Consider the following 14173-nt stretch of genomic DNA (forward strand, 5'->3'; position numbering starts at 1 on the left):
AATGCAGGTCAGCAACTGTTTTGGGATACAAAGAAAGGCAAAAGAAACAGTCCCTGTCTTCAAAGAGCCTCACGTTCTAATGGGAGAAACAACATGAAAAAAAAATTGTTCAGAAAAGACATATATATCCATCTATATCTATAGAAATATGCATATTATATAAATAGAAAATAGATATTTATCTATATCTATATAGAATTGGAAATCATTTTCAAAGGTACTTTTTTAGGATGGAGGGGAACGAAAATGGGGACCCAGAAACGTTTCTGGAGAATATGGGATTTGAGTCGAGTCTTGGAGGAAGTTGGGAAACCAGAAGGTGGAGGAAGACGCGCATTCCAGATAGCCAGTGAAAAGACAGGGAGGGGGGAGATGCTGCTGCATCATACAGTAAGGGGAGTGAAGTCTAAGATGAAGAGGCCAGGGGGTGAAGGACTTTGAAAACCAAACAATGGATTTTCCATTTGATCTAGAGATAATAGAAAGTCACTGGGTTTTATTAAATGGGGGTAGAGGGTGCAGTAAAATGGAAAAAACCTGTGCCTTTGGAAAATCACTTTAGCAGATGAAAAAGGATGAGTTGGAGTAAGAGGAGACTTGAGGCTCAGAGACTCACTAAAAGCATTTGTTATAGTCCAGGTCTGAAGTGACAAGGGTCTGCACTGGGGTGGTGGCCATATGAGTGGAGAGAAACCCGCATGTACCAGAGATGTTGAGAAGGTAGAAACAACAAGACTTTGCCAACAGATTGGATGCGTGCAGTGAGTGTGAGCGCCTGGGTGATGGGGAGGACGGTGGCGCCCTTCTCTTTTGGGTATGCTGAGTTTGAGATGCCTGGGTGCACCCAGAGGGTCAATGGCTTATGGCGAGTCACGGCCAGCCAGTACGTGTCAGAAACAGGATGTAAACCCATCTTCCTGGCTGCAGTTCCAATTCTGCTTATCCATGCTGAGTCTGTCTCTTAAAGTAGTGGTTTTAAAATGTTTTCCTTGACCCCCTGCAATCTCATGAGAGCTCTCCAGGACATCTGCTGGCTGGTCAAAAATGCCCACTTAGGACACGTTTATGTGAAAATCATGAGGTGTTTAGCCCCACAGTAGGGAGAAAAGAAAGAGAGCTTCTTTGTTCTAAATGGTGATTCTATCTTCTACCTGCTGTCCCAGTTCCTCTCAGTCCAACTGGCCTTCCTGCTCTACAGCTGAGGAGGGAGTATCCAAGAAGTATGTTAAAGTTAGTGCTCAAACCACCCTACCTACATATTTATGGGGGTGGGGGGATCAGAACCCTTTTAGAAGAGATGACCATAAATCTTTCTGCAAACCAAATGCGCAGCCTCAGAGCATGGCTGTGGCAAAGTCACGTGAAGAAGCTGGATAATTTTGGCAGGTTGCTGAGTGGCAACATGGAACTACAAAGACCTAGGTTTAGGTCCTGCCCCTTACAAATGTGAGCTAAGAGAGCCTGGACAACTGCTCTAGGCAACTCTGTAAGACATAATGTGCAGAGAAGGTGATGTCTTGCTTTGATGAGATGATGTTTCCTCACCAAGCAAATCCCAGGGCCTATCCCTATCTCTCTGTGTGGCCCAAAGAGTTCATTTTGAAGGGTCTTCTGGTCAGGGGCATGGTTTTAATTTTTTTTAAAAAAATCTATGAAACTCTGCAGGACTGCACGGTTAGTGGAAATAAGGGAGCAGGGATACCTCCACTTTCATTTCCCATCAGTCCTGTATGGAAAGCCCTAGGCTAGAGTGGAATGCTTGAGCATACCAAGAGTCCTGTTGAAGTACTAAGGGTGGAGGGAGTCCTATGTTTGGGGACCTAACAAAAGGGCCAATGGAGACCTTACATTTTCTTCTGGCCAGAGTGGCTATGCATCCATTCATTTTGGTTAATCTGAAAAACAAAACAAAACAAAACCAAATCCTGACACACTGGCATGGATGTTGGCTCTGTAAGTATTTCTTTATTTCCTTTTTGGTGACCCTAAACTAATAATGGTTGTTATCATTTTTCTCCCATTCTCTCTTCTCTAGTACAGGCCTGATTGGTTTCCTCTTCATGCTGAGGGCCCTGGTGTCAGCAAATTTCAATACCATCTATATCTATACCGCTGAGGTTGGTCTTTCTGAAGGGGTCTGATGGGTAAAGTGACCGAAACTGCTTTTGATAAATCATTTAAAGTGTGTGGCCATCCACCGGCAACTTTTCCTCACCCTCCACTAAGAGGTTCCTTTTAAGACTTAAAAGCTTTCATGACTTTCTAAATACATCCCATTGAAATGATGCCCAGCAGGGATTTCTAACTTTGTATTGTTGTTGGGAAAGGACATTTTTTTTGCCCTCATTCACTTTCAGAAATTTAGCTCATGCAAGCGTCCCCTCCACACCCAGGCTTTAGAGGAGGACAGAATATCACCCAAGCTCGAGATATGGGTGTCTTTACTTTTTGTGTGCCATGGATTCCTTTGGTTGTCTGGTGAAATCTTATGAACTCAGAATAATGTTTTTAATTGGACAAAATGAGACATAGGATTACAAAGGAAACAGATGATATTGAAACACAGTTATCAAAGTAATTTTTTTTAAAAATCAAGTTTTGGGAGCCCAGCTTAAGGACTCCTGCTCTAGTTCAAAAGTCAACCTGAAGTTGCTTCCATGTAAAGAAGGCTCTGAATAAGGGTTGTTGGGGGGCAGGAGGAATTAAATTAGACTTTTTTTTTTTCTGCCTTGGCCCTTTGAGAGCTCCACAAGAATGGCTGACCAGGGCTCTACAGAAGAGAAAGTTCCCCTTTCCAGTTCAACAGGAAATAGATGATGAGTACCTCTACCCACCTGGTAGATTGAAAAAAAAAACTTTTCAGACATTTTCTTAAAGGGCCAACACTCCTTATAAAGGAACAAAACTTTTGGATGAAAATAGATCAGCAAATTGAACAACCAGTTTCATTACGTTAGAAAAAAAAATGTTTCAAGATCTGGAAAGACATGTAGTCCGTTTGCATTAAAGATGTTCAATTTCCAGAAATTTTGTAGCCATGGAGAGAAAAAAAAAGTTTTGGGGGAAATTGAAATATATGCAGTACTCATTTTTTAGAGACATGCAATTTCCAGGTATATTGTACCCACAGGGAGAAAAAAAGAAATGTAAGGAAACTGAAATATATTCAATTCTCATAGGCTCACTATAAAATATAATTCTAACATCTGTTAAGAGTAAGAACATAAAAGAAAATCTTTGGTATAACTAGTTTACTCTTAAAATTATCTAGTTTGGGGTATTACCTTAAAAAATTGAGTTTATCCAAGGTAACAATTACAAATTTGCTAATCAGATTTCCTTCCTGTGACAAGTTGGGTCAAAATTTGGCATCTCTCCATTTTCTGCAGATTAATGAGAAACAGGCAGAAACTGGAGAGCAGAGGAAACTGTCAGTGAACTAGGAAAGCAAAGGAAATGGGGCTTTGGGGATTTAAGGTTCTCCCCCGAGGCAAGCTGATACAGAGAGGAATCACTGGGGCCGCTAACACTGTCATCTATGTCCAACCCTTTGAGAACGAGTCAGGAGGATAGGAAGGGATCAATCAACTTCTCATCTAGGTGAAGAGACATGAAGTTGCCTCAACTCTATTTTTAAATATAATACCCCAAACTGGATAACTGTACAAACAAACTATTATGCTGAAGACAGCTTTATGTTTCTCCTCTAACAGATGTTAGATCAATTTTTTTTTAGTGAGCTGAAAAAATGAGTAATGTGTACATTTTTATTTCCCTTAAACTTATGTTTTTCTCCTTGTGGCTGGCACAATGTCTGGAAATTGTATGTGCCTAAAAATGAGGGGGCAGCTAGGTGTTGCAGTAGACAGAGCAACTGGTGCTGGAGTCAGGAGGACCTGAGTTCAAATGAGGCCTCAGACCGTTATTAGCTTGTGACCCTGGGCAAGTCAACTAACCCCATTGTCTCCCCCCAAAAAAAAATGAAAAGAAAAATGTATATAATGAGTATTTTGTATATTTCAATTTCCTCCTAACTCCTTATTATGCTCTCCCTACCTTGAATCTCTTTCCCTTCTATACATCCCCCAGTTACCTAACCGATTTTTTAAATTACCTCTATTTCACTCTCCTATTCAAAGTATAGTTGCTCTCTCTTACCTGTGGTATCAAATATGAGCTGTTTCTCAGTCGTTTTCTGCCTTCTCTTGGCCATCTCCTGTCCAGCATGGACACTCTCAATCAACTACTGACATTCTTGCCCTTCTTCAAATAACTTGGAAAATGGCACTGTCCAGTGGCATTCAGGTCTATACACAATCTCAGATCCCAGACTGGGGAAGGTAGAAGACAGAGGGAGGAAGGAGTTAGTCTTTAATGATTAATGGAGGCTTCTCTTCCTTCCATCTTCTGCCACAGGTCTACCCCACCACTATGCGAGCTTTGGGCATGGGAACGAGTGGCTCTTTATGTCGGATTGGTGCGATGGTGGCTCCATTTATATCCCAGGTAAGAACCGGGGCAGTGAGCCAGAAGGAGGGGGCAGTGGAGGTGGAGGTGAAGAAAATGGGGATCTTAGGAGGCTTTGCTCAAGGCCAAAGATTTTAAAGAGCTGAGCCAAAATTTGAACTTAGGTCTTCTGACTCCAAATCCATAACTCCACTCTACCATGCTGAGGAATCACTTTTCCTAAGTCACTTTTCTCCCACCTAAATGAAGGGAAACACTAGTGGCCCGAGTGCTAGACTTAGTGTCAGAAGGACCTGGGTTTGAATCTCACCCCAGACATTTTATTAGCAACATGAACTTGGAAATGGAATTTAATTTCTCTAAGTCATAGTTGGGGCAGCTAGATGGTGCCATAGTGCATAAAGTGCTAGGCCTGGAGTGAGGAAGACTCTGGTTCCTGAGTTCAAATCCTCAAATCTGGCCTTAGTCACTTACTAACTGTGTGACCCTGGGCAAGTCACTTAACCCTGTTTGCCTCAGTTTCCTCATCTGTAAAATGAACTGGAGAAGGAAATGGAAAAGCACTGCAGTATCTTTGCCAAGAAAACCCCAAATAAAGGTCATGAAGAGTTGGACGCGACTGAAATGATTCAACAAGAAGTCTTTGTTTCCTCACCTGAAAAAGGAGAGGGATGAATTCGACAACCTCTAAGGTTCCTTCCGCCTCTAAATCTATAATCCTATTGGAAAGCAGCACTGTGCCCCCCACTCAAAGAAGAGACAAGTAAAATCATCATATTTTGAGTCATTCAGTAACACAGGGAGGCAGTAGGACATAGTGGAAAGAGAACTAGCCTTATATTTATAGAGTTTGATATCCAAATATGCAAAAGAGACATGGTAAAATACAGGATCTCATTGGTTGGCATATGACGCATGTTAAAATAAACAAAAATGACATCAGCAGGGTCACAAGGTAAGCAAAGTAGGAATATTTCCACTGACTAGGTGGTCATAAGATGGTCCCCTGCTCATGTTGGGCAAGAGAATGGTCTGGAGGTACAAAAATAAATTGGAGGACTTTCCACATAGTTGAGTCACCTCCACTACACTGGGCTTGGTCACCATGACAAGGGAAAACAAGGGTAGAGGAGGTCCTCTAGTTAGTTTCTGAGGATTAAGCAAGGGAATTTACAATCTGCAGCTTATGGCTCTGGGACGTACTATTCAAAACTTATAATCACTATCCCTGTGGAATCATAGCAAATTGATTGATACTGATTCCAATAGAGTAGAAGTCCAAATGGATTATTTCTCACACTATCCTAAAAGGCTAGGTTCAAGTTTCAGTTCTTGCCTCTGTTATCACTATGACCTTGGACAAATCACTTCACCTTGTCTCAGTTTCCTCATCTGTAAGATTATGGAGTTGGACCACATGATCTCTAAGGCCTCTTCTAGCTGCAATAGTCTAAAGTCTACTGAGTACCAACTGTATGCATGGGTGCTAAGGTAGGGATCAGAAGAGGTGATGCTATCCCTTGTTACGGGCAGGTTGGATGGATTCAGGATCCTAGAGGGACTTGTCACTCTAGATGGTGTTACTGTCATAGGAAGCGTGATTTATTACTGAGAAACCTACATCCCAGGGGTTTGAATCACCCCAGGGTAGGGCACATTTGCTCATTTACAACTCAGGGGGACAATCCTGATCCCCAAAGTTTAAACCTCACAGACATATTACATCATCCCAGGTGCAGTCACCTTTCAATGACAAATAATGACCTTCTTCTGGGTTCCTCTTTCTTAAGAAAATGGGGTGTCATGATTGCACATGTATAACCTGTATCAGATTGCTTACTGTCTGAGGGAGGGGGTCATGGAGGGAGGGATAGAATTTGGAACTGAAAACTTAAAAAAAATCAAATGTTAAAAATTGTTTTTACATGTAATTGGGAAAAAATAAAATATTATAAAGAAGATAATGGGGTATCTAATCTTAGGGAGGCAGTTCTAGAATGGATTATGTTTCTATTTGGGGTTAGGTACCCTCCACTGCATCTTCTTATTTTATTTTATTTATTTTTTAGGCAATTGGGGTTAAGTGACTTGCCAGGGTCACACAGCTAGTAAATGTCAAGTGTTTGGTTTGAGGCCACATTTGAACTCAGGTCCTCCTGACTTCAGGGCCAGCACTCTATCCACTAGGCCACCTAGCTGCCCCCCTCCACCCATCTTCTAAACACTCTAGAATCACCGGTAAGGGAGATGTAGGGACACAGGTTAAAAGTTAAAGGCATAGGAATAAGAACCCACCCCCAACCTAGGGGAATTTGAGAAGGTATCAGATAATGGTTATGATGAAGTGAGAGGAGGTAGAATCCCAGCAAAGAAGGGGGACAGGACTTATCTCTTACTATGGCCCCTGATGTACTTTCCATCCTGAGGCTTTGTCTTATCCTTTTCTTGCGCTGCCCCCCCCCCCCCTTAACTGGAACAGACTTCTGCCCCATCTCCACCTGGTGAAGTCTTTCTCAGCCCTCAAGGCCCAGCCCAGGTGTGCCCTTCACAAAGGTTTCCCTGATGACTCCTTTCCCTGCCCCCAACTCCCTTAGTGAAAATGATCCCTCCGTTCTCAGATTTCCCCTAACACTTTACCCAGATCTTCTCTCTCGCTGTCCTCATTTCCTCCCCACCCCCATCACAGATAGTCGTGAACATCTTTCCCCACATTTGATTATAAGCCTCGAGAGCAATGGCCATTTCACTGAACGATTCAACAAATGTCTGTAGCTGGGCACAAGATACCATGCTGGGCACAGAGGATAGAAGGATAAGTCAGTGCTCACGAGGAGCCCACGAACTATGTAAGGGATGCTGCATGTGCCTGGAAAGTAAAATTACAAAATTACAAGTGATTTACAAAATTACAAAATATGCCATGTAATATTAATTAAGGGCAGTGGTGAGAAGATGAGGAAGAGGAAGAGAGCGTTGCACTCCGTGGTCGCTAAGATCTAATCTATAATCCTAAGAAGTGAAGAGGGAATGCACTCCAGAGGCAGAAAAGAGCCTTGTATCCATGCCCCAAGCAGAAGAGCCATATTATACCTTGGTTGCTGTGGTTCAGTCGTTTCAGACTCCTTGTGACCCCGTTTTGGTTTTTGTTTGTTTTTCTTTTGGCAGATACTGGAGTGGCTTGCCATTTCCTTCTCCTGTGTATTTTACAGATGAGGAAACTAAGGCAAACAGACTTGCCCTATTAAGTGTCTGAGGCTGGATTTGGGCTCAGGAAGATGAGTCTTCCTGACTCTAGGCCCAGCGCTCTATCCAGTGTGTGCCACCTAACCACCCCACATCATACCCAATATGTGCTTGAATTGAATTGAACTGAGTTAACTTAGCTAGGGATATTTACGTCCGAGTCCCTTCTAGGGTTATACCTGCCTGTTCCATGCCTTACGATGACCTAGTTCTACTGCTGCTAACAGACAAACAAGTAGCTTGGTTGAAGGAGGCGGTCTGATGTGATGGGAAGAACACTAGATGTATTCAATTCCCGGCTCACTCCCTGCTAGTTGGGCCCCCAGAAACCCTGGGAAGACTGTGCCCATTGGGACAGATCTATTATATACAATAGACTCTTCTGGGAGCTGACAGACTAGATTGTTTCTTCACACCTGCCTTCTCCCTCCTTTTGAAGAGATAGGTTTGGACTGTCTTGCCCTCCCAGAAGGAGGAGGATACAGAGAATGAAGGGGAAGAGAGAAAGAAGAACATGGGAGGAAGGAAAGGGGAAATTAGGAGGGAAGCTCTTCCACTTTGGGGAGAGGGGCTTTGATTTCCTGAGTGCTTGCTCCCCACCACCGCTCCCATCTCCTGCCCAGATTTTTTTTTCCTACTTTATCTTATCTAAGGTCGTCTGTCCATAGTTGTTTGCTTGTTATCTCCTTGAGAGCAGGGACTGTCTTCTTCCTTCTTTTGAATGTCCAGGGCACAGTGCCTGGCACGTAATAGTCACTTAATAAATGCTCAGTTCTGATTAGCTCTTACTGGCCAAACTGGAAGACACTTCTTAGAATGAAGAGTTTCATTCTCCCATTTTTTTTGGAGACAATGGAGGTTGTGAGGTGCCCATGGTCATACAGCTAGTGTCAGAGGCCAGATCTGAACTCAGGTCCTCCTGACTCCAGTGCTGATGCTCTACCCACTGCACCACTTAGCTGTCCTGAGTTCCATTCTCAAGATTTACAAGATCATCTGGTCCAGGGGTTTCTTATCTGGGTTCTGTGGACCCTCAAAGAGTCCATGGATAGATTTTAGGGGGTCTATGAATCATATTAAGGGAGCAGCTAGGTGGCACAGTGGATAGAGCACTAGGCCTGAAGTCAGTAAGACCTGAGTTCAAATCCAGCCTCAAATATTTACTAGCTGTGTGACCCTGGGTGAGTCACTTAACTCTGATTGCCTGTTTCCTCATCTGTAAAATTAGCTGGAGAAGGAAAGGACAAATACTCCATTATCTATTATATACCCACAATACAGCCATGTTATAATTCCGCTGATAGTATGTAAGCAACCTGAAGACAGAGCTATTTTTTGTCTTTGTATCTTCAGCACCTAATAGAATGCCTGCTACAGAGCAGGTGCTTAATTAATTAATTTTTTTGATTGATTGAATCTGTGTTTTCTCTTTTGAAAATTGTCCATTATGGGGCAGCTAGGTGGCTCAGTGGATAGAGCCCTGGCCTTGGGAGTCAGGAGGACCCGAGTTCAAATCCGGCCGCAGACACTTGACACTTACTAGCTGTGTGACCCTGGGCAAGTCACTTAACCCCAATTGCCTCCCCCCCAAAAAAAAGTCCACTGTGTACTAGAGAGTGGAGGCTTGAAAATGTGGAATTGGGGTTTCTTAGCATGAGTTATAAACGGGTTGTGGCACATGAGGAGGAGCTGATGTGAAGCAGGAGAATCATTAGAAGCTAGGGAAGTGAACTCAGAGGCTGACGTTAGATGCTGCATACAGAAGCTGACATGCCTGAAAAACCACTGGAGGCAGAGAAATGAAATGGAGACAGAAGAAGAAAATAGCAGATACTTGGAGCTGAAACCAGCTGATCAAAGACAGGCAGCCTTTTGCAGGTGATGAAGGGAGCTGTTCTAAATGGAGGAAAGCTCTGATGCTGGGAGCTGATTAAAAAAAAGCAGAATTCTGTTTTTTGAAGGACTGGGAAAAGGCTGTCTTGCTTGATAGAGTCATCTACAGCTTAAGAGAGAGGAAACCTTTAGAGTTTTTTAGAGGCTTGACTGCCTTCTGTGTCGTGAAAGGAGACCTGAATAGCTTTGTAGACATCAGGCTTAAGGAAACGGATTTTCACTGAAATGATGTAATGCAGCCAAGGGAATATATCTAGAAGGCTCTGAAGATTCAAGGCTTGATGCTCTTAAGTAGTAGAGAAGTGGCTTTGTTTAGCAGGTGAATGGAGAGGCCCAGTAGAGGAATCCATTCTTCCAGCAAGTGTCATATGTAACCTAGAGATGAAGGACCTCAAAGCCTGGAGTGCAGGGAAAGGACATGAGTTTCCATATTCATGGCTCGCCGCTGGGTTTCTTTATTATTGTGCCCACTCCCACCCAAAAAACACCGTGTACTTTGGTGGGCAAATATAATCCAGGTTTATGGGGAGATTTATTTTCATTCTTTTTGCTTCATCCTTTTTGTTTAGTAAATGTTTTATGACAGTGTTTAAATGGGAAGCACACTGGTGGGGACTAGGGAGCCTTTAGATGTGAGTAGTAGTAGATTTGTTTCAGCTCCCACTAGAGTTACCCCTAGGACTCCTAGGAGAGTAAATTGTTAACTTTTTAAGGAAACCACCCTAATCAGCCAGTGTAGATGCAATTTAGGGTAAGTTAGCCCGAGTGTTGTAAGAGAGACCTAAACAGAAATGGGGGTCAGTGTAACACGCACATTACAAATTCAAAACAAATATAGCCTAACTAGCCATCTAAATATTCTCCTACAACTTTTCCCAAGAAAGGATAGAAATGGCATTTTACTATAATTTGTCATCAACGCTCATAATCCCTATGCCATATAAGCATTGGTTGAAGGAACTTGGGTTGCTCAGCCCTGAGATGAGAAGCTGGGGGGAAGCAATAGAGATAATTGTCTTCAAATACTTAAAGCGTAGTCATGTGAAACAAGAATTAGGCTTGAGATGAATTAAGAGCACTGTGCAGGAGTTGTAAAGAGATAAATTTAGACTTGATGTGGGGGAAAAAACTCGCTCTTCTTTTGGGACCATCCCAATATCCTAGATTTATACCCATGCCCTCAGTCTGAATAGTCTCCCTCAAAACAGCCCTGGTCATGATAAAGTTCTGAGGGGTTACATGTATCATCTTACTCCATATGGATGCAAACAGTTAAACTTTTAATTCCTTATGATTTCTCACTCATGTTTAACATTTTATGCTCCTTGAGTCTCAGGTTTGAATGTCAAATTTTCTCTTCAGCTTTGGTCTTTTCTATCAGGAATGCTTGAAAGTCTTCCATTTCACTAACTGCCCGTTCCCCACTTACCCACCCATGCCCTCCCCCTGGATCATATTGTTTTACTGGACAGGTGACTTTTCGTTGTAATCCCAGGTCCTTGGCCTTCCAGAATGCCATAATCCAAGCCCTCGGCTCCTGTATAGTGGTAGCTACTAAACCTGGTATAATAACTGACTGTGGCTCCATGGTATTTGAACTATTTCTTTCTGGATGCTTTGTAGTATTTTCTCTTTGATCTGAGAGTTTTGGATTTGAGCTATAATATTCCTGGAAGTATTTTTTTTAGGATTTAAGAGGTGACTGGTAGACTTTTTCAATTTCTATTTTGCCCTCTGGTTCTAAGAAATCTGGACAGTTTTCCTTTTTGACTTCTTAAAATGTCTCGCTCCTTTTCTGGTCATGGCTTCCACATAATCCAGTAAGTCTTAACTTATCTTTCTTCAATCTTTTTTTTTCTAGGTCAGTTGTTTTTCCTAAGAAATTTCATATTTTTTTTTTCCAACTTTTTGGTTTTTGGATGTCTCGCGGAGTTATTAGCTTCCACATGGCCAATTCTGATTTTTCTGAATATTTTATTATTCACTATTTTTTACCTCTTTTTACCATTTGGTCAATTCTGATTTTAAAGGAATTTCATCAGCGTTTTTTGGTACATCTTTAACAACCTGTTAGTTCTATTTACATAATTCCCTTGCATAGCATTTGCTCTCCCTCAATTTATTCTCTATAGCTCTTATTGGATTCTAAATAAATTTTTAAAATTGCTTTCTTGAACTTAGAAATTCTTGTTGGGCTTGTGTCCAATCTGCATTTTTTGAGGCTTTGTTTATAGATGTTTTCAAGTCATTGGTCTTCTTCTGAGTTTGTATCTTGAGCTTCCCTGTCACCATAGTAACTTGTTATGGTCAGGTTTCCTTTTCTTCCCCCCTCCTCTCTCCTCATTTTCCTACCCTATTTATTGACTTTGGGCTTTATGTTAGAGTTGGACTCTGTTCACCTCTGGGGGAAATGTCTGGCCTGAGTTGCCTTTTATGTCCTTCTGCTACTTTCACAGCTCAGTCTAGGGCCTGTAAGTTTTCGTGCTTTCCAAAGTGATGTGTTCTGGGAATAGGTCTGTTTTATTGCCCTTCTGGTCTGCATACTGCAAATTCCTGACCCAGTTTGGGTGTGTTGGCTTGTATGTAATTAAGATTCTGTATATTGCTGCTTGACTAGCTCACAATTAGCCTACTATGAGGTTTGGTAGGTTAGAAGAGGCTGACCTGGTGGCTCTCTTCCACTGCAGGCTTATGTGCCACACTGAAGGTCAGAAATGAATCCCACTCTACTGCTGAGCCACCCAACTGTGGCTCTAGGACTAGTACCCTGCTCCCTCACAATCATGACTGCTCCTTCCTGCCCTGTAATGGTGTACCAGTTGGAGTCACCAGATGGGACCCATTCCTGCTCCTAGCGCTAGCACAGGGACCCCCTGGGTTCCTTCTGCTGCTGGGTTGCTCCCCACTGCTGCTTCCACCCATTAACACACTCCTGTGCTTATACTGTATTTCTGGCCGGTGCCCACCCATCTACCGACCAGTTTGTTTTCCCAAGCCGCTTTGGGCTGGAAAAATGACTCAATGTGACTTCTTGGCTTTCACAACTGGTGTGCTTTATAGGTCATTGCGGAGGAGTTTGTGAGAGAATTAAGGATCAATTGCTATATCTTGCTCTGCCACCCTGACTCCCTCTGATTGGGTGGTGGTGAATGGAAAGTAGACTTTGGTTCTAGGTCAAAGGTTTTGAAGCCGAGATCTATAGATAGATTTCCAGGGGTCCGTGAACTGAGATGGGGGAATTTTTTTTTTTTACCAACTTTCAAATTCAAATATCATTCTGTATGGAAATGTTTTGTATGATGTCACATGTATAATTTACATGTAAAATTGATACACTAAGGCATGGGGGAAGGGCAGGCATTTGGAACTCAATTTTTAAAGATGTTAAAATATAAAAATGTAATTGGGAAATATTTTATGTGTGTGTATACACACACACACATATATGAGAATAATATTCTCAGAAGTTGCCCATAGGCTTCATTATATTGCCAAGGGGATGTTTCCAAATCTGCAAAGTGAAGAAACTGGACTAGATGATCTATAAGCTCCCTTCCAGATTAAGCACATTTTAAGTATTAGTATGGCCCTGGATAGTCTGATCAAAATTCATTTAATTCTCTATGTACAAGATATTTTAAAAAACACTACCAAAAAGATAAGAGGAATAAAAAAAAAAGAGCTATCAGTGAGAAAAGATACATGGAGGACGAGGAAGAAGGAAAGAGAACAATGCCTACTCTGCGCCAGGCACTGGCTAAACATACATAAAGACCTCATTGGATCTTTACATAGACCTGTAAGGATTTTTAAATTCCTCCTTCAACTGTCTGCAGGCAGAAGCACAGTGAGTGGTGCTCATCCCAGTCACTGCCCTAGCACTGAAAAGTGTGTTGCACAAAGAGCCCTGTTCTAACACTATTAAGTGTTTTTAATACAGTTAACTACAGTTCTGTGACCGTAGGCAAGTCACTCTATTATATGTCTGTAAAAATGGGTGTGTGTGATGTTTGCACGCTGTCACAGGCAGGTTGTGCCAGAAATGTCTTGAAAATTGTAAAATGTTGAAGCTGTGACCAAGTTGTAAGTGTACAGGATGGAGGGCTGGAAAGGATCTTAGAGGTCACGTAGTATAAACCCACTTTACTTCATGGTTGAGAAAACAGATCTAGAGAGATGAAATGGTTTGCCAAAAGTCAGAGCCAGAAATCAAAGCCAGGTCCCTTGACTCCAAATCTGTCTCATGTGGTTAACATGGCAGGTAATCCCTGGTCCTGCTTAAAGCATATGGCTTTTCTGGAACTCATCTTCCCATAGGGGTCCTGCTGCACTCTGGACTCCTGTAGGATGCAGCCAGTTAACTTACTTTCTCCGTCACTTGCAGGTTCTTATGAGTGCATCATTCCTGGGAGCCTTGTGTCTCTTCTCATCTGTCTGCATTGTGTGTGCCATTTCTGCATTCACACTCCCCATTGAGACTAAAGGGAGGGCCCTTCAGGTAGGTGACACTGCTAAACCATTTAGTGTTTTACACTACCACTTATTTCCTTTGCTTTCAGATACCCCTCTT

General features: G+C 42.4%; 1 protein-coding gene across 1 annotated transcript in view; it reads left to right on the forward strand.

Annotated features, from left to right (window-relative positions):
* The window catches only part of SVOPL (SVOP like), a 59623-nt gene that overhangs the window by 44275 nt on the left and 1175 nt on the right, over nucleotides 1-14173 (forward strand). Inside the window, exons 12-14 of the mRNA XM_078149890.1 lie at nucleotides 2036-2117; nucleotides 4417-4506; nucleotides 13988-14101. Coding sequence (XP_078006016.1) covers nucleotides 2036-2117; nucleotides 4417-4506; nucleotides 13988-14101 — 286 coding nt within the window. The remainder of the gene's footprint in view (nucleotides 1-2035; nucleotides 2118-4416; nucleotides 4507-13987; nucleotides 14102-14173) is intronic.

The sequence above is a fragment of the Phascolarctos cinereus genome, unplaced genomic scaffold (assembly GCF_003287225.1).
Source record: "Phascolarctos cinereus isolate Bilbo 61053 unplaced genomic scaffold, phaCin_HiC Scaffold_1;HRSCAF=81, whole genome shotgun sequence".
Lineage (NCBI taxonomy): Eukaryota > Metazoa > Chordata > Mammalia > Diprotodontia > Phascolarctidae > Phascolarctos > Phascolarctos cinereus.